The sequence below is a fragment of the Bos grunniens genome, chromosome X (assembly GCF_055505025.1).
Source record: "Bos grunniens cultivar Pamir isolate PY7600 chromosome X, Bosgru_T2T1.0, whole genome shotgun sequence".
Classification (NCBI taxonomy): domain Eukaryota; kingdom Metazoa; phylum Chordata; class Mammalia; order Artiodactyla; family Bovidae; genus Bos; species Bos grunniens.
The window spans coordinates 107,008,209-107,030,822 of NC_141194.1; the positions used below are offsets into that span (position 1 = coordinate 107,008,209).

General features: G+C 45.5%; 1 protein-coding gene across 2 annotated transcripts in view; it reads right to left on the reverse strand.

The window, feature by feature from the left end:
• The window catches only part of GAB3 (GRB2 associated binding protein 3), an 85,866-nt gene extending 75,939 nt beyond the window's left edge, over positions 1-9,927 (reverse strand). Inside the window, exon 1 of one of the 2 annotated variants that reach the window (XM_086385886.1) lies at positions 9,390-9,927. In XM_086385886.1, coding sequence (XP_086242012.1) covers positions 9,390-9,803 — 414 coding nt within the window. In that variant the 5' untranslated portion in view covers positions 9,804-9,927. The remainder of the gene's footprint in view (positions 1-9,389) is intronic. The other variant, XM_086385885.1, reaches the window with a different exon arrangement.
• Positions 9,928-22,614: the final 12,687 nt, after the last annotated feature.

A 22,614-nucleotide genomic window follows, 5' to 3' on the forward strand; every position in this document is an offset into this window, starting at 1 on the left:
AGCTCAGAGGAGGCGGGTCTGTGGCCCAAGAATATGGAAGGATCAGCAGCATCCACCAGCCATACTCAAGTGCCTGAGAGGAACCCAAGTCAGTGAGAGCAAGTGTGTGTTCCACGTAATCTCACCAGGTAACAACAGTGGGCAGACTGTCCAGTCGGAGCTGTCACACACCTCTTTGGGAAGAGTGTTATGTAACCAGTTTCCTGTTGGTAAAGTGTCCAAACAACACGTGATCGCTCAAAAAATGTGGCCAGTGTGTCATGAGATCACCGCTGATACACTTGCCAGTCACTGAAGTTTACAGAACTGCAATGTGGCCTGGCCTGCCGACCGCCCTGCTCAACAACCTGTCTCTCCTGAATGTTTTCATTAAGCAGTTGACACCTGACATTGGTTATTTCTCTAGAATCATTCGCATGTTCTTACTTTCTGCTGCACTCCTACAAATAGCCTTTCTGTTCCAGTTTCCCTTCCAGCTGTCTCCCCTGCCAGTTCAACCTCAAGATCGCTGCTGCAGACCCCAACGCAATCTGTGAGCCCCCTAATTAAATCCTCATCGAGTAATAGTTCCCTGAACCCAATGTGCCCAGTACTCCAATGCAGGTGTCTACTTCTCAATGTGCAAAAAGCTGACCAACTCCAAGACTTAAATCGTTGGGCAAAGCAGGTCTGGGAAACTCAACTCTCTTCTAGCTTACGTGTGTGAGTTGAAATCCCCCAGAACCAACCTGAGTCTAATGCTGCAAGGTGTCCAGGGATTCCAGCAGGTCTTCTATGTGAAATCACGACCACATTTAGGAGAGACTGGACCCAGAGCATTGGAATGGGACACTTGACAGTGTTGAGCTGCTTCTAACTGCTCTAATCTCCCCAGTGCCATTGGAAGGGCCCCCAAGGAGTCAAGAGTCCTCGAAAAAGAAGGTTCCAGTCACCTCACCAGGCAAAAACACCTTTATCAGCTAAAGAAAGAAAGTGAAGTCACTCAGTCATGTCCAACTCTTAGTGACCCCATGGACTGTAGCCCACCAGGCTCCTCCATCCATGGAATTTTCTAGGCAAGAGTACTGGAGTGGGTGGCCATTTTCTTCTCCAGGGGATCTTCCCAACCCAGGGATCCAACCCAGGTCTCCCACATTGCAGGAAGACGCTTTACCGTCTGAGCCACCAGGGAAGCCCAGCTAAGTCATGGTCTTTCTCCTTTCTTCTCCTTACTATTTTCTGTAGGGTTTGCTGGTGGTGGTGAACTCCAGCTCAGTGGCCTCACTCAGCCTGTCAGATACCCGTTGTCTTTGACACGAGAGGGAAGGAGCAGGTAGGCAGTAGTGACAGCGGGTTTCTCACTAGAACTAGCTCTGAGTTGTGGTTTGGGGTGTTTTTTCCTGGTTGTTTAACCTCAAAACTGGTTATCCAGCCCTCTCAGCATGTCTGTCAGAGACCCAATATCATTCTGATAAGCTCTTTTTCTGCTGAAATCAGTCAGGATCAGCTTCTGGTGCTTGCAAAGTAAAACCTTGACTGGTACCACATCTACAAGGAGTATGTGGTCCATCCAAGTTTCCTCATTTCTAAAATGCACTGAAATTGAATGAAGGAATAATAAATAGAAAAGGAGAAATTACAGAGCTATAAAAATTAAAAAGTAGAACTAATAGTAAGCAAAACACTGATTCAGTGCTAAAACAAAACTTGATAAAACAGAACACACCAAGTAACCTAACCAACAGGGGAAAAGGGAACAGAGCCCAAACTCACAATGACAAGAAAGCAATATCTCTGGGAAGAGGAAAAACAAATTGTAAAAATCATAAGAACATTGTATAAAATTATATGTGATGAATTTGATGGCCAGAATGAAACAGATACTTTTCCAGGAAGAGTATAATTTACATAACTGACTCAGGGAAAGATAGACTAAACAAATCAATTTCCATAAAAGAAACAGAGTTGACAAAGATCTAAACACACCAAAAAAGCACCAGATATAGCTTAGAGGGGGATTCTGCCAAAATTGTAAAGGGCTGTTAATTCCAACTCTACTTAAAATATTCTAGAATATGGCAAACTTCCAAATTTTTTTATGAGCCAAGTATAACATGTATGCCAAAATCTGCTAAAGATTGTACAGAAATAAATAAAGCCAAATTTAAAGCCAAAGACCAGTCTCTCTCATGAATATTGATACAAATATACAATATAAAATATTTGGTTGGCCAAAAAGTTTGTCTGGGTTTCAAACCCTGAGTGAACTTTTTGGCCAAACCAGTATTAGTATGAATAATCCAACAACACAATAAAATTATACCTCGTCCAGCTGGTACTTTTTCCAGAAATGTAAAAGTGGTTTAATATTAGATGATCTATTAATAGAATTCATTGCTTTGCTAGATTTAATGAAAAAGTCATGTGACCATCACTAGAAAAACTGAAAAACTTCTTAATAAAATCCAAAAATGACTTTTGATGGAAAAAAAACTGATTAATACAGGAATTGTGGAATATTTCACAGGAAGAAAATATATTCTCCTAGCCCAAAAGTCAATACATTCCTTTTTTAACGAACAGCTTTATTGAAGTATAATTGACACACAAAGAACTGTATATAACGTGTACAATTTGATGAATTTGGCATATGTAGACACCTGTGAAACCATCACCACAAAGTAATCGATCCATTACCTCCCAAAGTTTCCATGTGTTCCTTTGTGTGTGTGTGAATGTGTGTGCACTAAGAACACGTACATGAGATCTAACCTTCTCACAACTTTCAAGTGCATAATACAATATTGTTGGCTATAGCCATTATGCTGTACAGTCAATCTCTAGAAACAATTTATCTTGTATAATTGAGACTCTATACTCTGGTGATTCAGACAGTAAAGAATCTGCCTGCAATGCAGGAGACCTGGGTTTGATCCCTGGGTCAATAAGATCCCCTGGAGAAGGGCATGGAAACCCACTCCAGTATTTTTGCCTGGAGAATTCCATGGACAGAGAAGCCTGGCAGGCTACAGTATGTGGGGTCATAAAGAGTCAGACACAACTAACACTTTATACCAAAAGGGGCCAGCAATCCTACTTCTGGATATATGCTCAAAAGAATTCAAATCGGGATCTCAAAGAGATATCTGTGCTTCCATGTTCATCAGAACATTGTTTATAATAGCCAAGACACAGAAACAATCTAAGTATATTCACTGATGGATGCATGGCTAAAGAAAATGTGTTATGTCCATAAAATGGAATATTACCAGCTATTAAAAAGTGAGGAATCTTGCTATCTGTGACAACATGGATAAACCTGGAGGACATTATGCTAAGTGAGATAAGTCAAGCACGGAAGAACAAATACTGCATGATTCCACTTTTAAGAAAAGGTCCCTAAAATAGTCAAACTCTTAGATGCAGAGAGTATGATGGTGGCCCCCAGGGAACAGGGGTAAAAGGAAATGAGGATTTGTTGTTCAATTGGTATAAAGTTCCAGTATCTTTCTTAATAGAAAAACACTGATCTTGACTTGCTTGTTTTTTTTTGGCTGCACTGTAGATCAAAATAGGCTTGCCCATTGTCAATACTACTTTTTCACATTGGAGTGTTACTCAACACATTTGGACAAAAGGGAAAAAAAATGAGATACATAAGAATTGAAAACAGAAGTGGTAAAATTCTATTTCGGATGACATGACTGTCTACATAGGACATCCCCAAAGAAAAATCAACTGAAAAACTACTACAAAAAAATAAGATAAATCAAAGGTAAGAGGATAGAATATTAATATGTTGAAATTATATTGGACCAAATTCTGTGCATTTCCAGCTGAACTTGGCCCCACCTGCCTTCCGGGCCTGGCTGCTCGCTTTATGTGGAGCTGTGGCCTGTGCTGAGAGTCCTTCCCCACCGTGCCCAGGTCTGACCCAATGAACCCTCAAATAGTCCAGAGCCTTCCACCATTCCTGGATTCAGATTAGACACCGGGCCACAAAACATTCGCTTTCCCAGTGGTTGCCCAGAAAGACACTGAGAGACAGGCGCCATAACCGAACTGGGAGATACATTCATCTTCCTTCTTTGTTGCAAAAGACCGTCTCAAAGACAAACTGATTCTATAGAGCCTGTCCAAGTCCATCCAACTGACCCAACCAGTGGGTGTGTTTTCTCATGAAACTGCAGCCAATTCAGTAACACACTATTTTGTATTTTATTTCCTTCCTTTCCTTTTTCCATCACTCTCACCACACAGAGATTACAACCCCAACAGAGCCTTGGCAAATAAGCTTTGGCTCAAGTTGTGTTTTCTAAGGAATGCAGGTGAAGATAGAATCTAACAGCCCTACAGATACAAACAACAGTGAGTAGACATAATGGAGAAAGCCCCGTCCACAGTAACAACAAAGGTGAAAAAACAACACACACAGAAACCCCAAATAGACAGAAGTAATAAGAAGTGTGCAAAGACCTATGTGAGAAAAACCTGGAAATACTCTTCTAAGACATAAAAGCTGACTTGAACAACTGGAAAGACATATTTTGTTATTGGATAGAAAGGCTCAACACCATAATGTCAGTTCTCTCTAAGTTAATTTAAAAATCTAAAATAACCCTCCTTTCCAATAATAACAGATTTTCTTTTGAAAGTAAGCAAGCCAATTCTCAAGTTCATGTGGCAAAATAAAATCAAAACTAGCCAAACTAACTCTAAAAACTCCAACAACAACAAAAAAAACCCACCAACAATAAAGGGGGACTAGCCATATCAGTGGAGGCTTTCCTGGTGGCTTGGTGGTAAAGAATCTGCCTGCAATGCAGGAGACCCGGGTTCTATCCCTGGGTGGGGAAGATCCCCTGGAGGAGGGCAAGGCAACCCACTCTAGTCATCTTGCTTAGAGTCCCATGGACAGAGGAGCTTGGTGGGCTGCAATCCATGGGGTCACAAAGAGTCAGATATGACTAAGCAGCAGCAGCCATATCAGTATTCAAGTCAATTGTAAAACCTCTCTAATGAAAAGAGCATAATAATGGCACATGAGTTGACAGAGATACAATAGAAGATAACAGAAAATCCCGAAATTGAACCAGAATGAAATATAGGAATTTCATCTATGATAAGGAAGGGCAGTATTTGACATCAGTAGGGATACAGACAAATTTTTTAAATAATTTTGTGTTGGCAGAATTGTACAGTGACTTGGAAAACAATAACATCAGATTCGTTTTTTACATCTGCACCAAGGTAAACTCCAAAAGGATCCTGAATCGAAATATAAAAAATAAAACACAAACCAGGGCTCCTGTTTGCTTCTGCTCAGCAGCTCAGACCCAGCACCCAAGTGTCCCAAACACTGAGCTGATGACATTCCTGGGGAAGAAGGGCTGTGGGCCTTGCCTGAAGGAGGAGAAATGTACGAACTCACTGCCCCAGCACAAGGCCATGCCCAGTACAGAGGCGATCACCCCTGCTGGGCAAGCAAGTTGGAGCCCCAGGCTTTGGCAGGAGGGAGCTGAGGGTCACACTTTCAAGTCAATCCAGGTGATGCAAATCCCACCCCTGGCCACCTGCCAGCATCATCATCCCCCAAGGCTGATGCCTAACCTGACCTGCAAGTACCTGCGTCTCCCCCGTAGACCCCAATGCCTCAATAAACCCAAACACTCAGGGGGGAAATGATCATATAAAACGAAATACAAACAAAAACAAAACCATACAAGCACCAGAAGCAGAGTCAAAATACAAGTGACAAACTGGGGAAAAGTATACACATCTCTTCTCCCAAAGGACTAATCATCTCCCAGAAATTGCAGCTAAAAAGACCAACAGGGACAAGGCACACACATGTCAAGACATGTTCAACTTCCCTCCACATAAAAGAACTGCCAATTCAAATGACACTTAAACACCATTTCTCACCTATCAGGTGGCAAAAAATGTCCAAGTTTAACATCACGTGCTGTTGGCCAAGCAGTATTGACACTGCTGGAAGGAATGCAAAATGGAACATTCGTTAATATCTATGGATTCTAGATTCACAGGCCCAGCAATCCCAGCTCTGGAAATCATCCAGGTGTACCTGCACAAAAAGGAAAACATCACCTGGACATTGTTACTAGTTGTGGCCATGGCTGTACACATCAAGAGGGGAAACAACTCAGGGGTCCAAAATAGGGAAGTGGTTGAATAGACGTGGTATGGCCACACATCAAGATACTACACAGCTATCAAAAGTAATGAAGATCTCTCGTCACTGACATGGACAGAATCCTAGAGTAACATTTTTTTTTTTTGAGAATTTTCAAGATCGACTCTTTTCCCAACTTTCAAATCCACATTTCAGTATTACTGGCCACAGTTGCCATGCTGTATATTAATATCCTCAGATCTATTTATTTTATAACTATAAGTCTGTACCTTTAGAGCACCTTCACCCATGTCACCCATCCACCCTCCTTCCCCTGCCTCTGGCAACCACCAAGCTGTTCTCTGTATCTCTGAGTTCAATTTTGAAGAGTTTACATGAAATTGAGATCACCTGGTATTTATCTTTCTCTGTCAGACTTAATTCACTTCGTATAATGCCCTCAAGTTCCATCCATGTTGTTGCCAATGGCAAGATGTCCTTATTTTGGATGGCTGAAGAATATCCCACTGTATATATATGGGTAGATAAAGATGGGTCTTTACCTCCCTGGAGAAGGAAATGGCAATCCACTCCAGTGTTCTTGCCTGGAGAATCCCATGGACAGAGGAGCCTGGCTGGCTACAGTCCATGGGGTCGCAGAGTCGACACGACTGAGCAACCAACACTTCTTTAACTATTCATATGCTGATGGGTACTTAGGTGGCTTACCTTACCTATTATAAATAATGCTTCAGTGGATATGGGGGTGCAGATACCTTTGTGAGTCAGTGATTTTGTTTCCTTTGGATAAATACCCAGAAATGGAGTTGGTAGATCATATGGTAGCTCTGTTTTTATTTTTTGAGGAACGTCCGTACTGTTTTTCATAGTGTATGTGCCAATTTACAGTCCCACCAACAGTGTAGGAGGGTTCCCTTTTCTCCAACATCTTTGCCAGCATTTGTTAACTCTTATCTTTCTAACAGCCATTCTGATAGGTGTGAGGGGCTAGCTCACCTGTGCTTTTGGTTTGCATTTCCCTGACAATCAGTGGTTGAGCCTATTTTCATGTGCCTGTTAGCCATCTATTTGTCTTCTTAAATGAATAGACAACGTAGAATGGAATATATACTAAGGTACCTTTTGTGCAAGAAAGGGGAAAATAAGGAGCTATGTACATATGTCCTTGTATTTATATAAATAAATATTGGACAGGTGAAGGAACAAACTAAGAAAAAAATGGTTACTTGAGGGCTAAGGGCAATTAAGATGGATGATGACAGAGGGGAGAGTGAGATTTCTCCATGTATGTCTTAAATATATATATTTTTTAATTTTTGAAATATGTAGACATAATATCTATTCACAGACACAGAAAAGAAACATGGTTACCAAAGGGGAAAGTGGGGGATAAATTAAGAGTTGGGAATTAGACACACACTAATATGAATAAAACAGATAAACAGCAAGGTCCTACTGTGTAGCATCGGGAACTATATTCCATATCCTGCAATAACCTATCATGGAAAAACTCTATAGCTGTATAGCTGAAAGTAACACAATACTATAAATCAACTACAGTTAAATTTTAAATTTAAAAGAGCAGTCACAAAACTAACTCGGCTCATGGATTCAAGAGGATGAAACACCAGCTTAGCTTGCACTGAAAGACTAACCTAAAAACAGACTCAGCTTCTGTTAGTTATTTAAGAAACATGAACAGAGTACTACTTGCTCTGGCCATGTAAGAACTGAGTTATTGCCTTGTTTGTGCTAGTAGCCGGCTTTTTTATGTCGCTGTGTTACAAATGTTACGGTGTGGACTTCTGGAGGACAGGGAGCAAGTCTTTTTTTCTCGATGACACAGGGCCTAGTTCAGAGTTGGTGCTCAATTAAAAGAAAGAAGGAATGAATACTCCTTATAAGATCTGAACCAACAGCGGCTGAGTGATAGCGTCGCGTTGCCTCGCGGCCCTGACGCATGATCGCCACCCAGTGGCCACAGGAGATTCTTGCAGAGCTTAAAGAGAGCAACTTAACTTCGGCGTGTGTTCCGGAGATGGCTTTCAACCAAAAAGCATCAAAGCCTGTCTAAACGACTATGTCCCTCATTAGAAAAAATTACCCTTTCTGATCTTGGAGTGTTTGGAGGATGCCACTGAGGCAGTCTCGCGTCCTAAGTCTCCTCCACCACCACCCGAGCACCCGCCCCACACACTAACCTGTGCAAAGTCCACACCTGCCACACCTCCATTGGACCTCCCGAGAAGGAAACACATGTGATAACAGGTGTAGACACTCATGGCTTTCCCCAAGTGGACGAGGGGCTAATCAACTTTCCTAAGCCAGTCTCGTCAGGACAAGATATACACCAGTCCTAGCCAACAACCTTCCACGAACTTTGGTCTGCAGGTTCGCCAGCTTCCTGCAGCGTCGGACACTCTCCAGTAAAGTTTTAAAATGGCTCGTATGTCGAAGGGCAGAGAGGAAACCTGCCTCGAGCTGGCTTTGTAAGGCCGGGTCTGTCGTAGACCATCACCACCTCCCCACCTTTGAACGTCAGTGAGTTTTCCAAGCAGCTGCACCCTTAGCAAAGCTGTTGAGTGCTTCAGAGCCCGAGAAATATTGGACCTCGTGTTTAGGGACTGGTGGACCCCAAAAGAATGACGAAGGTAAACACTGGTCGTAAATCAGGGGGAAAAAAATCTAGATCTATGGCTGTAACGAGAAAATGCCTCTAAGAGACGGACACGAGTCTGCTCCTGGCTCAGCGGAGAAAGGGTCTGAGCAAGTGTACGTTGCAAAGACCTTGTCCTGCTGACGCGGCTGGAGAGAAGAAATTTCGAGCCGGGGGTCGTCCATTTAAGATGGTGATGGGATGCGTAGGAAGGGGAGGTCTCCAGAGCTCCCCGTGTCTCCTCCTACCGAAAGCCCGCGGTGCCCATAGGTACCAGCAAAGAGGGGCGTCCGAAGAAAAGAGCTAAGAAGGAACAGCCTGGGGAAGACCGCAAGGGCGGCGGTGTCCGATGACAGTTATGCGGAAGGATGGGGCTCGCGGCCCATCGCCGCCGCGGCCCCGGAGACCGGGACGCTCTTTCGGGAGGTCCCGCACCGAGACCGGGGTCGGCGCTCGCCTCCTCGACGTGCGATCTCGCTTTGCCGGCCGCCTGCCTCGCCCGCCGCCGGAGCGTCGGGGGTGGGGAGGATCCCGGGGATCCCCCGCGGGCGGAAGGGCCCCGGGACCCCCAGAGGGCGCGGGGCGACTCCCCCTACTCACGTAGCGCTGCAGCTTCCTCTCGGGGGGCGACTTGACCAGCCAACCCATGCAGACGGTGTCTCCCGCGCTCATGGTGCCTGCCTTCCCTCTGGCTCGGCCAGCGCCCGCTGCGGAGGAAGTCGGTGGGGTTGCCGGCGGGGCGGGCCCAGCGCCTCCCGCCCGATCGCCGGCCCAGAGCCGCCACTCCCGCGGCGGCCCCGCGACCCTCGGCCCGGGGGGCGGGCGCCACCCCCCGGCTCCAGGCAGCCCAGCCCGGCGGGCCGGAGCGGGTCCCCCCGCCGCTAATCTCGCCCCCGGTCCTCCCCTCCCACCCCGATCGGCCGCGTCAGAAGGGCTGGTCTCCGGGCCTCCGGCCTCGGCCTCGGAGTCGCAAGAGGCGAAATCTACACCCGCACCTGCGGAGTCAAAGCTCATGGACGCAGCCTAAGCGCCCCGTGACTTCCCGCTTCCCCTGGTTCGCCAAGGACTGCTTCTGCTGGAGCCCTCCCCCAAAGATTGCAGACTCCGGCGGCAGGACAGAACCCAAGTCCTCCCCAGTCGAAAGGTTCACACGGGCAAGGGCTGTTTGCAGACTTGAAAAGATGGATCCCAGAAAGACAATGCAGCCGGGGACTGAGGCCGGTAAACAACAGCCACCCACACGACACTTGCCGAGTCCTGCGGGGCCCCGTAACTATGCCAAACGCTGGACAGGGGGCTAGCTCCCTAGATCCACACCCCCTATTACACAGTCTCAATCGTGCAGGTGAGTAAACTCAGCCACAGGGAGACATCTCCTGCCAAAGTCATCCAACGGAGGAACTGAGACTCAGCCAGGCCTGGCTGTATGCTCTTCAACGGACACTCTGCCCTTGGTGAACACACTTGGTAAACACAAAAGCACGAATAGCAAAGTTCAGATCAGCACCCAGAGTTCTAACCCGTGTGATGCCTCTCCCTCGGAAGGGACAGTTGGAAGCAACAAAGGTCACATCATTTTGTTGATTGACAAAAAGACTTCTCAGCCTCCTACCATGTCCTTCCAGAGAGCAATGATTCTTGTACATTGATGTTCATGTGTTGTTCTATAATCAGTCAGGATTCATTGTGGGGAACAGAGTTTGCTCTAGGGGTTTCAAGCAGAAAGGGATTTAATTCAGGGAGCAAAAGAAAGTGACGTCCCTCAGTCTTGTCCGACTCTTTGCGACCCCATGGACTGTAGCCCACCAGACTCCTCCATCAGTGGAATTTTCTAAGCAAGAGTACTGGAATGGGTGGCCATTGCCTTCTCCAGGGGATCTTCCCAACCCAGGGACTGAACCCAGGTCTCCCAAATTTACCATCTGAGCCACCAGGGAAGCCCTTAGGGATAAAGGTGCTCACAAAACCATTGGAAGTGCTGTAGCGTCAGGAGTCAGCGGCAGCTAAGAGAAAACCAACTATCCACTGTACTAAACCCCCTTGCTAGCCAGTATCAATACAAACACCCTAGCAACAACCACTGGTTTCTGGCAAATTTAAGGCTGCTATACTATTCCTCATACAAACAAAACAGCACTCCCTAAAACAGGAGACCACAATGCCCATAAGTCACTATAGCCATCTCTAGGGAATATTGATTTGTCTTCTGGTTCACATACCATCTCACCTCAACAGTCTCAAACCTAAAGGAAAACTTAAAGCTAACCTCAATCAACCTTTCTTTGACATCCATAAAATCAGTAAAGAAAATTGGAAAGTTGATGTGTCCCTCCCGTTGAGAGGGTAACAAGCAGGAAGGCCAGGGGTCTCCAAAAGGAGGAAATAGGCTGCAAGTGTCAGACATTTTTATCTCTTAAGCCGCAGGAGGAAACAAACTAGCGATATTTTTTTCCTTCTCTATACAAATTTAAAAGGAGGTTTCTCTTAAAATACTGTGTTGCCATAATGACACCTGGTTCCACCTGAACTTAACTATTCTCAAACCTTGAGTTAACCAATGCATTTTTCTTATGGAAATGTTTGTCTTAAGCTATGTTAATGTTCTATTCATTTACCCCAGACTCTGTCTTCAAGTCGGTTCTGCCTAATGGCTCAGAAACTACTTGACAAACCAGTATGTTATACTCAGACATTGTTCCCCTAATTTATGTAAACGAAACTATTTGTATGGTAATCTGCCCTTCTACAAGATTCAGGTCAATCATTTTATGGCCTGGGATGAATCATCTGGTGCCACGATTATCCCAAAATGCATATTATGGATGAGGGGCCTGGTGCCATTCTGAGTTTTAAGACATTCCTTTCTTTCATTAACAGACTGCTAGTGACTATATAACATCCAGCTGAAGACTAGCAGGGGGTACTCTTTCTGCCCCCTTCTGATGCCTATGTCAGAAGCTTTCTATATCTCCTTTATACTTTAATAAAACTTTATTACACAAAGCTCTGAGCGATCAAGCCTCATCTCTGGCCCCGGATTGAATTCTCCGGAGGCCAAGAATCCCAGCGTCTTTTTGTTCAGCAACAACTTTTCACCATCCAACAGCTACTACCATTCTCCTTTCTGTAACTGATCTTGAGACCATCCTTGGTCTTTTTAAGTTCCTTCTTCACTACCCTCCCTGTCTTCCGTTTGCTCTCCAACTTCAGCTGGTCAGAATCCGTTATCTGGTAAGTGGCTCAAATCTTTCTTCCTGCTGAGCCTGAAGCCTTCATGGTCTGCCTGGATGTGGCAGGAGTCAGAGGTACCCCAGAGGATCCCTTAGATTCAAGTCATAATCCTTCTCAATCCCATGGGCGAACAGTGACACTATTTCCAGGTGATAACACCCTAAGAAACCTGTATGCATGACAAGAAGCAACAGTTAGAACCTTACATGGAACAACAGACTGGTTCCAAATTGGAAAAGAAGTACATCAAGTCTGTATATTGTCACCCTGCTTATTTAACTTATATGCAAAGTACATCATGCAAAATGCCGGACTGGATGAAACACAAGCTGGAATCAAGATTGCCCAGAGAAATATCAATAACCTCAGATATGCAAAGGATGCCACCCTTATGGCAGAAAGTGAAGAGGAACTGAAGAGCCTCTTGCTGAAAGTGAAGGAGGAGAGTGAAAAAGCTGGCTTAAAACTCAACATTCAAAAAGCGAAGGTCATGACATTTGGTCCCATCACTTCATGGCAAATAGATGGGGGGAAATTGGAAACAGTGACAGACTTTATTTTCTTGGGCTCCAAAATCACTGGGGATGGTGATTGCAGCCATGAATTTATAAGACACTTGCTCCTTGGAGGAAAAGCTATGACAAACCTAGACAGTGTATTAAAAAGCAGAGATATCACTTTGCCAACAAAGGTCCGTATCATCAAAGCTATAGTTTTTCCAGTAGTCATGTGCGGATGTGAGAGTTGGACCATAAAGAAGGCTGAGCACCAAAGAATTGATGCTTTTGGATTATTGTGCTAGAGAAGACTCTTGGGAGTCCTTTGGACTTCAAGGAGATCAAACCAGTTAATCCTAAAGGAAATCAACCCTGAATATCATTGGAAGAACTGATGCTGAAGCTAAAGCTCTCATACTTTGGCCACCCAATGCAGAGTCAACTCATCGGAAAAGACCCTGATGCTGGAAAAGATTGAAGGCAGAAGGGGGCGACAGAGGAGGAGATGATTGGATGGCATCACCAACTTAATAGACATGAATTTGAGCAAACTCCAGGAGACAGTGAAGGATAGGGAAGCTTGGTGTGCTGCAGTTCATGGGGTTGCAAAGAGTCAGACATGACTGAGCAACTAAAAAACAACATCAACCATCCAAGCCTACTCAGTAGACTGGTAGTTTGCCTGTTGTTTCAGTGGCATAAAAAACCCTATGTCGCCAGATGGCAATCTCAACTTGCAATATGATGGACCCAACACTTGGGTTCTGGTAAAAGTATCCCTTTCTTGGGAACCAGCAGAGCTCCAAGCTGCAGGCAGGGGATAAAATGCCCTGAGAGTAGACGATTAGGAATGATGACTCCTAATCGTGAGGAATCCTTCCCCTTTCTTGATTCACAGGCCATGGATTCCAGCAAAGGAGAAACAGCACCATACAATGGCCACCACCTCAGTCTTGACTCCTGTAAGACAGCAGCTCCTCCTCAGTGTCTTTTCACCAACTAGGGTAGGAACTGACCTCTGCTAGACTGACCATCCCCACCATCTACAGCCCGGGTCTTCAGGGCAGTCTCTCGGTGTGAGCGTAGGACACAAGTCTCATGTCTTACAGGGATTACCTTGGTCAGAAGCACTGTTATATGAAAGATTGCTAAAGTGAATGCAAGACAGTAAGTCTATGGGGGGCCAAGTCATCCAAAAAGTCGCTTAAGATAAGTACCTATTCAAGACAGGACAAATTGCGGCCCCTCCCACCGCGGGATGTGGGCTGATTTCCTCAATGGCCACCAGGTGGCGGACACCTCCCCCCGGAAGGCCACCATGCTGTGCTGTGCTTAGTTGCTCAAGTCGCGTCCGACTTTTTGTGACCCCACAGACTGCAGCCCACCAGGCTCCTCTGTCCGTGGGTACTCTCCATGCAAGAATACTAGAGTGGGTTGCCATGCCCTCCTCCAGGGGATCTTCCCAATCCAGGGATCAAACCCAGGTCTCCCGCATTGCAGGTGGATTCTTTACCATCTGAGCCTCCAGGGAAGCACAAGACTACTGGGATGGGTAGCCTATCCCTTATTCAGAGGATCATCCTGACCCAGGACTCGAAAAGGGGTCTCTGGCATTGCAGGCAGATTCTTTACCAGCTGAGCTACCTGGGAAGTCCAAAGGCTCCCTTACTAGGGGAATGAATGCAGGTCTCTGCTGTGGACAGGCTGAGTACATAGCAGTGCCAGTGGCTGTGACCTGAGGGTAGTTCCTGCACTCCTCTCTGCTGATTCGTTTACTCTGTAAACTTCCCTGGTGGCTCAGATGTTAAAGAGTCTGCCTACAATGTGGGAGACCTGGGTTTGATCCCTGGGTTGGGAAGATCCCCTGGAGAAGGAAATGGCCACCCACTCCAGTATTCTTGCCTGGAAAATCCCATGGACAGAGGCGCCTGGTAGGCTACAGTCCATGGGGTCGCAAAGAGTTGGCCATGACTGAGCGACTTCACTTTCCTCTGTAAAAACAGTTCTCCCCATTAGACTCTCAGTCCAACCCATGCATCCTGCCACTTGCTTCCTTTGGAGACCTTGAGCAAGACACCTAGGAGGGGACACGTGGCAGTCAAGGGAAAGGGTCGTTCGTCCACAGCAGGGGCCACAGAGCTGGGAACCACCTGCTTGAGCTGGGAACCACCTGCTTGAGCGACTGTCCTATACCTTCCAGACCTACATAAATCTTGTCTCAAATCTTCCCCTTCCCATGGAGGATTAGATGGCCAGACATTCAGACTTTCCCACAGACCAGGAATAAGCCAGAAGCTGTTGATCAAAAGGAAAATGTGTTTGTAGTAGAGGGCATGATGTCCTTCGGGAGTCCACAGGATGTTTCTCTTTTCAGGACTTGTCACAAGGTCCATGCAGCCCTGCAGTGTGTCAAATGACTAGTACCTGCCATAGAGACTTTCCTTGCCCTGGGTCCCACCAAAACCATGTCACCTCATAGGTGACTTGCTGAAGCACCGGTGGGCACAATTTCATGTAGTATATGTTACCTATGGAATCTGAAGAACCCCACCAAATGTGGTGCCTGAGTGGGAGGTGGTATGTGGTGCAGCAACTTACTGAATATCTAGCATGGTCCAGACCATCTCAAAACATCACTAAGGGTCATTCTCTTGGGTTTTCATTGGCTTGATGTCCCACAGTCCACACTCTGGCATACATGTGTCTTTTTTTTTTTCTTCTGAATATTTTTGGGAATCAGGGGATGTCCTTGTTACCCTGTTGCAATAGCCCATGAGGCTCCTCTGTCTATGGGATTTCCCAGGCAAGAATACCGGAATAGGTTGTCATTTCCTCCCCCAGACATGTGTCTTGATGAAGCATCTCTGGTACCTCTTGTCCACCAACTGCAGTAAGCATGATGTCTTCAGTGTAATGACCCAGCATGATGTTTGCCATGACTGTCGAAACAATCAAGTTCCCTTCATCTGAGATGATGACAGATAGTCAGAGGGCAGCTGGTTTGCACTCCAGCCTGGGGAGAGTAGATAATTTGAAGAGCAAGTGTTTTTCTACAAGCTGGATTCCCTTTGTGACTTCTTAGGCTTAGTTTGAAATAGATAACCAACATGGACCTACTGGATAGCAGGGAACTATATTCAATATCTATTTAGTTATATGAATAACTATACTCAATATTGGGCTTCCCTGGTGGCTCATCTGGTAAAGAATCTGCCTGCAATGCGGGAGACTTGGGTTCCATCCCTGGGTTGGGAAGATCCCCTGGAGAAGGGAAAGGCTACTCACTCCAGTATTCTGGCCTGGAGAATTCTGTGGACTGTACAGTTCATAGGATCACAAAGAGTCAGACACGATTGAGCAACTTTCACTTCATATAGGGCTTCCCTGGTGGCTCAGAGGTTAAAGCGTCTGTCTGCAATGCAGGAGACCTGGGTTCGATCCCTGGGTCAGGAAGATCCCCTGGAGAAGGAAATTGTATTGATACAGAACATACATTTGACAAACCCAATGTCGATTCAAGACCAAAATGCTCATGATGTGTAAGTCACTCAGTACTAAGGCTAAAGGGGGAATTTCTTCAACTTGTTAAATAGCATCTATGGAGGACATGACTAACGTCATGGTTAAATTGTGAAAAATGGGGCATTTTCTCTTATGGTTGGGAACAAAGCAAGGCTATCTACCCTAACTACTCTTATTCAACATAATGTTGGAAGTTCTAGGCAGTGCAATAAGGGGAAAAAACAAAAAGTGCACAGATTGAGAAGAAGAAATAACAGCATTTCAATTTGCACATGATATTGTCTTCATAGAAAATCCAAAGGAATCTACTGGAAAAACTCCCATAACCAATAAGTGAGTTTTACAGAGTTGCAGGATACAAGATCAACACATTTCAAGGCTCATTATTTAACTGCAGTGATCAAGATTGTGTGGTATCCACAATATTGTAAAGTAATTAGCCTCCAATTAAAACTTTTTAAAAAGTAAAAAAAAAAAAAAAAATTGTGTGGTATCAGTAGAAAAAGTGAAAGTGAAGTCACTCAGTCATGTCTGACTCTTTGTGACCCTGTGGACTGTAACCTACCAGGCTCCTCTGTCCATGGGATTTTCCAAGCAAGAGTACTGGAGTGGGTTGCCACTTCCTAGTATCAGTAGAGGGAGAAACATATAGATAAATGGAATGGAATAGAGAACCCAGAAATAGACCCACATCAATTTCACCAGCTGGTTTTTGGCCAAGATGTAAAACCATCCTAGTGTGGTGTGCCACTCCCAGCCAGGGCCCAGCAATTGTCAGGGTTCTTTCTTTATGACAGTGAGTTCCAGGTTCAGCAACTTCTGTTTCTCTTTGCAGGGACTGTCCCTGTCAATCTGTCTCAGTCCACTGGTGCCCAGAGACTTTGTGAAAGTTTTGGGCCCCTGGATTTTGATGGGGCTTATCTTTCACTCGGTGGTGAAATACTTGTTAGTTCCTGGGCATCTGGTCCATTTGGCATGATGTCTTTAATGGAGCAGGCCAGCATGATGGTTTGGGGCAGAATGAGATGATCCACTCAGTCGGGGACTTCTTTATGATAACATGCCAGATAATTGATGGGACAGTGCCTGGGGCTTCCTTTGGATGATTTTTCCATCATTGGAATTCTTCCAGCTGCCAATTGTGTTGGTTTCCAATTATGCACTCAGGAACTGGGTGCCCACAAGTAGAGAGATCCAGACTAAGATTCCATCTCTGACTAGTGGACCACAGTGGCCTCTATGGTCCCAAGGGTAAGTCAGAGGCAGGTTAAGAGTACACACTTGCAGTATTCCGTGTACTTGGCCTCACCCTTGTTTGAGAGCTGAGCCTGTGAATTGACTGGGTCTGGAAATTTGGTGAGAGGCCATGATTTTCCATGGTGGTGATTAAAGGCAGGCTGCTGTTCACCAGACTGAGCATTTTGGTCGGCAGTGGTCTATTACAGGTAGGTGCTGCAGTCCACGGGGTTGAAGAGATGGACACGACTGAGCTGCTGAACAACAACTATGGGCTTTCCTGGTGGCTAAGATGGTAAGGAATCTGCCTGCACTGTGGGAGACTTGGGTTCAATCCATTGGTCCGGAAGATCCCCTGGAGAAGGAAATGGCAACCCATTCCAGTATTCTGGCCTGGAGAATTCCAAGGACAGAGGAGCCTGGTGGGCTACAGTCCATAGGGTTGCAAAAAGTTGGACGTGACTGAGTGACTAACACTTTCATTTTTCATCAGTTCAGTTCAGTCGCCCAGTCATGTCTGACTCTTTTCAACCCCATGAACTGCAGTACGCCAGGCCTCCCTGTCTATCACCAACTCCCAGGGCTTACTCATGACAGCATGATCAATCACCCCAAAGATCCTTGGGGGTGAACCATCTTAGTTCCAGCTTCCAGCCCTGCTGTGTGTTGTGTTACCTATCCTGTTTCTATGGGATTTAGTGCCACCACTTACACTCTGCTTCTCTGGGATTCCATACCTCCCACTGAGAGCCCAAGCCTGTTTCCATGGCAAAACCTCCCACCTCCTTCCCGAGACTAGTTCTTCAGAATGTTCACCAAAGTATGTCTCAGTGTTTTGCTGAAAGGAATGTTACCCAAAGGGATGACATTAGTTGAGGGGCGAGGCAGTGGATTGCACATGACAACTCATTCCAACATCGTCCTCCTCAAATCTTGGGATTGGAGACAACAAGGGATTGGAGGAGTAGGTTATAAGAACGGGCATCCCCTTGCTTGGTAACTGACTAGGTGATATCATTATAAGGTCTCCAAAGAAGTAGAAGCAGCCTTATCAGACAGGGGAGGAGGAACCACTTCTGCTGGTAAGGGGGGATCTGGCAAGGTTTAGGGTTTGGCCACCTGATGCAAAGAGCTGACTCATTTGAAAAGATGCTGGAAAAGATTGAAGGTGGGAGGAGAAGGGGACGACAGAGGATGAGATGGTTGGATGGCATCACTGACTCAATGGACATGAGTTTCAGCAAGCTCCGGGAGTTGATGATGGACAGGGAGGCCTGGTGTGCTGCAGTCCATAGGGTTGCAAAGAGTCAGACACGACTGAAAGACTGAACTGAACTGAAGGGTTCAGAAGTCACAGATTCATTCAACACATACTTCCAGAGCATCTTCTAGGAGCTGCGTGGAGAGCCGTGGACAAAATAGACCAGACTTTCCTGGCTTCATAAGGCGAACATTCTGGTGAAGAGACAAACAATAAAAAAAGGTCCATTGAAGGCAGAGGGAACAGCAGATGGCAGAGCCCCAAGAGGAGCGCATGTGCCTGGGGAGTAGTCTTAACAGTTAGAGGCACTGTGGCCAGAGGGGTGAGTCTGGTTGTGAGCAGAAGCAAGTGGGCTCAGAAGAGGAAGTGATGGCAGACACTGACAGCTGTCATCAGCATTTTGACTCTTACTCTTAGAGAGATGGGTTATCCATTGGTTTGGGCTGCTGTAACAAATTACTCTGAACTGGGTGGCTTTATTCTTTAATAAATTAATCTTTAATTTTTTTAAAAAAATTCACTTTGATTGGAGAGAAGGAAACGGCCACCCACTCCAGTACTCTTGCCTGGAGAATCCCAGTGGACAGAGAATCCCGGCGGGCTACAGTCTATGGGGTTGCAAAGAGTCAGACATGACTGAGTGACTAAGACTACTGGAGTAGAGTTGCTTTACAATGGTGTGTTGGTTTCTGCTGTACAGTGAAGTAATTCAGTTATACATATACATATCTCCACTCTCTTTTAGATTCTTTTCCTATGTAGGCCATTACAGACTATTGAATTCCCTATACTATACAACAGGTACTTGTTAGTTATCTATTTTATATATTATATATTTTTATTTACCTAGTTAACTATTATTAGTTATCTATTTTATATTTTATATATAGTAGTGTGTATATGTCAGTCCCAAACTCCCAATACGTTCCTCCCCCTCCTTATCCCCTTGTTTATGTTTGACATCTGTGACTATTTCTGTTTTGAAAATGGGTTCATTTGTACTGGGTGGCTTTAAAGAACACTTATTCTCTTACCGATTTAGAGGCTGAAGTCTCAAATCACTCCAATCTCCGCCTCTATGTTTACACGGTCTTCTCTTCTGTCTGTGTCCTTTCTTCTCTTCGAAGGACACTTGTCATTGGATTTGGGGCCCACCTGAGTCATCCAGGATGACCTCATCCGCAGATGCTTCACTGCAGGACCTCTGCAAACACGCTTTTTTCAAATAAGTTCATATTCATAGGGTTCAGGTGTTAGGATGTATCCTATGGGGGGCAATCTTCATCCCATTAGAGATGGGACGCAATCGAAGGGATTGGAGCAAAGGAGCAACATGGCCTGACTTATAGTTTCATGGTGTCTCCAGAGGCTGTGTTGAGAAGACAGTATAGTTGAAACAAGCAGAAAGAGGGAGGAACTACAGAGGAAGAAATCTAGGAGAGAGATAAGGATGGCATGAACTCCAATGACAGCATCGAGGGTGGGGAAGAACCATCAGGTTCTGGATCTGTTGAAAGCAAAGGTGCCAGGCTTTGCTAACAGATCAGATGAGGAGTGTTGGAGAACCATTAGTGAATTCCTGAAATTTAGCTAAATATGTATCAATAAAGCATTATAAAATAATGGGGGGGGTGTAATGGAATGCTGGTTGACACTGTGGACTTTGTATTTATACAAAGTGTGTATGAACCATTAAGAACATGTAAAGAATATTTATTCTCTTACAGAGAATAAAACATTCTTATGTATAAAACTTTAAGGCTTATGTATAAAACATTAAGTTAGAGTATTATTATGATTACCTTCAGTTCAGTTTAGTTCAGTCGCTCAGTTGTGTCCGACTCTTTGCGACCCCATGAATCACAGCACACCAGGCCTCCCTGTCCATCACCAACTCCTGGAGTTCACTCAGACTCACGTCCATCGAGTCAGTGATGCCATCCAGCCATCTCATCCTCTGTCGTCCCCTTCTCCTTCTGCCCCCAATCCCTCCCAGCATCAGAGTCTTTTCCAATGAGTCAGCTCTCTGCATGAGGTGGCCAAAGTCCTGGAGCTTCAGCTTTAGCATCATTCCTTCCAAAGAAATCCCAGGGCTGATCTCCTTCAGAATGGACTGGTTGGATCTCCTTGCAGTCCAAGGGACTCTCAAGAGTCTTCTCCAACACCACAGTTCAAAAGCATCAGTTCTTCAGCGCTCAGCTTTCTTCACAGTCCAACTCTCACATCCACACATGACCACTGAAAAAACCATAGCCTTGACTAGACGGACCTTTGTTGGCAAAGTAATACCTCTGCTTTCCAATATGCTATCTAGGTTGGTCATAACTTTTCTTCCAAGGAGTACAACAAAATAAATTGTAGATAGAATAAAAGTTAAATGAGGAAAAACCAATTATATATGTGTGTACATACGTGCACGCACACACACACACACACACACACACATATATATGAAAAATCCGGGAGTTGGTGATGGACAGGGAGGCCTGGCGTGCTGCGATTCATGGGGTTGCAAAGAGTCGGACACGACTGAGCGACTGATTTGATCTGATCTGATGAAAAATCCAACCAATCCATCCTGGAGGAGATCAATCCTAAGTGTTCATTGGAAGGACTGATATTGAAGCTGAAACTCCAATACTTTGGCCACCTGAAGTGAAGAGCTGATTCATTTGAAAAGACTCTGATGCTGGGAAAGATTGAAGGTGGGAGGAGAAGGAGAGAACAGAGGATGAGATGGTTGGATGGCATCACCAACTCGATGGACATGAGTTTGGGTAAACTCCGAGAGTTGGTGATGGACAGGGAGGCCTGGCGTGCTGCAGTTCATGGGGTCGCAAAGAATCGGACATGACTGAGCAACAGTTCTGAACTGATGAAAAATGAAAGTGTACACCCGTGGCAGATTCATGTTGATGTGTGGCAAAACCAATACAATATTGTAAAGTAATTAGCCTCTAATTAAAATAAATAAATTAAAAAAAAAAAAGAAAAATGAAAGTGTTAGTCACTCAGTCATGTCCAACTCTTTGCAACGCTATGGACTGTAGCCCACCAGGCTCCTCTGTCCTTGGAATTCTCCAGGCCAGAATACTGGAGTGGGTTGCCATTTCCTCCTCCAGGGGATCTTCCTGAACAACGGATTGAACCAAGGTCTCCCACAATGCAGGCAGATTCCTTACCATCTGAGCAACAGCGAAGTTGTTGTTCAGTAGCCCAGTCGTGTCCGACTCAGCAACCCCATGGACTACAGCACACCAGGCCTCTCTGTCCCTCACCATCTCCCAAAGTTTGCCCAAGTTCATGTCCATTGCATTGGTTATGCCATCCAGCCATCTCATCCTCTGACACCCTCTTCTCCTTCTGCCCTCAATCTTTCCTAGCACCAGGGACTTTTCCAATGAGTCAGCTGTTTGCATCAGATGACCAAAATACTGGAGTTTCAGCTTCAGCATCAGTCCTTCCAAAGAGTATTCAAGGTTGCTGCTGCTGCTGCTGCTAAGTTGCTTCAGTCGTGTCCGACTCTGTGCGACCCCATAGACGGCAGCCCACCAGGCTCCCCCGTCCCTGGGATTCTCCAGGCAAGAACACTGGAGTGGGTTGCCATTTCCTTCTCCAATGCATGAAAGTGAAAAGTGAAAGTGAAGTCGCTCAGTCGTGTCCGACTCTTAGCGACCCCATGGACTGCAGCTGATTTCCCTTTAGACTGACTGGTTTGATCTCCTTGCTGTCCAAGGGACCCTCAGAAGTCTTCTCCAGCACCACAGTTTGAAGGCATCAATTCTTCAGCACTCCACTTTACCATCCAGCTCTCACAACCATATGTGACCACTGGGAAGACCATAGCCTTGACTATATGGATCTTTGCCAACAGAATAACGTCTCTGCTTTTCAACACTGTCTAGGTTTGTCATGGTTTTCCTGCCAAGGAGCAAACATCTTCTGATTTCATGGCTGCAGTCACCATCCACAGTGACTTTAGATACCAAAAAGAGGAAATCTGTCACTGTGTATATTTTAAGCCACAAATAAAATGGAAAAATTCCTAATCTTTGGACGGCACAGGAGGAAATGGAAG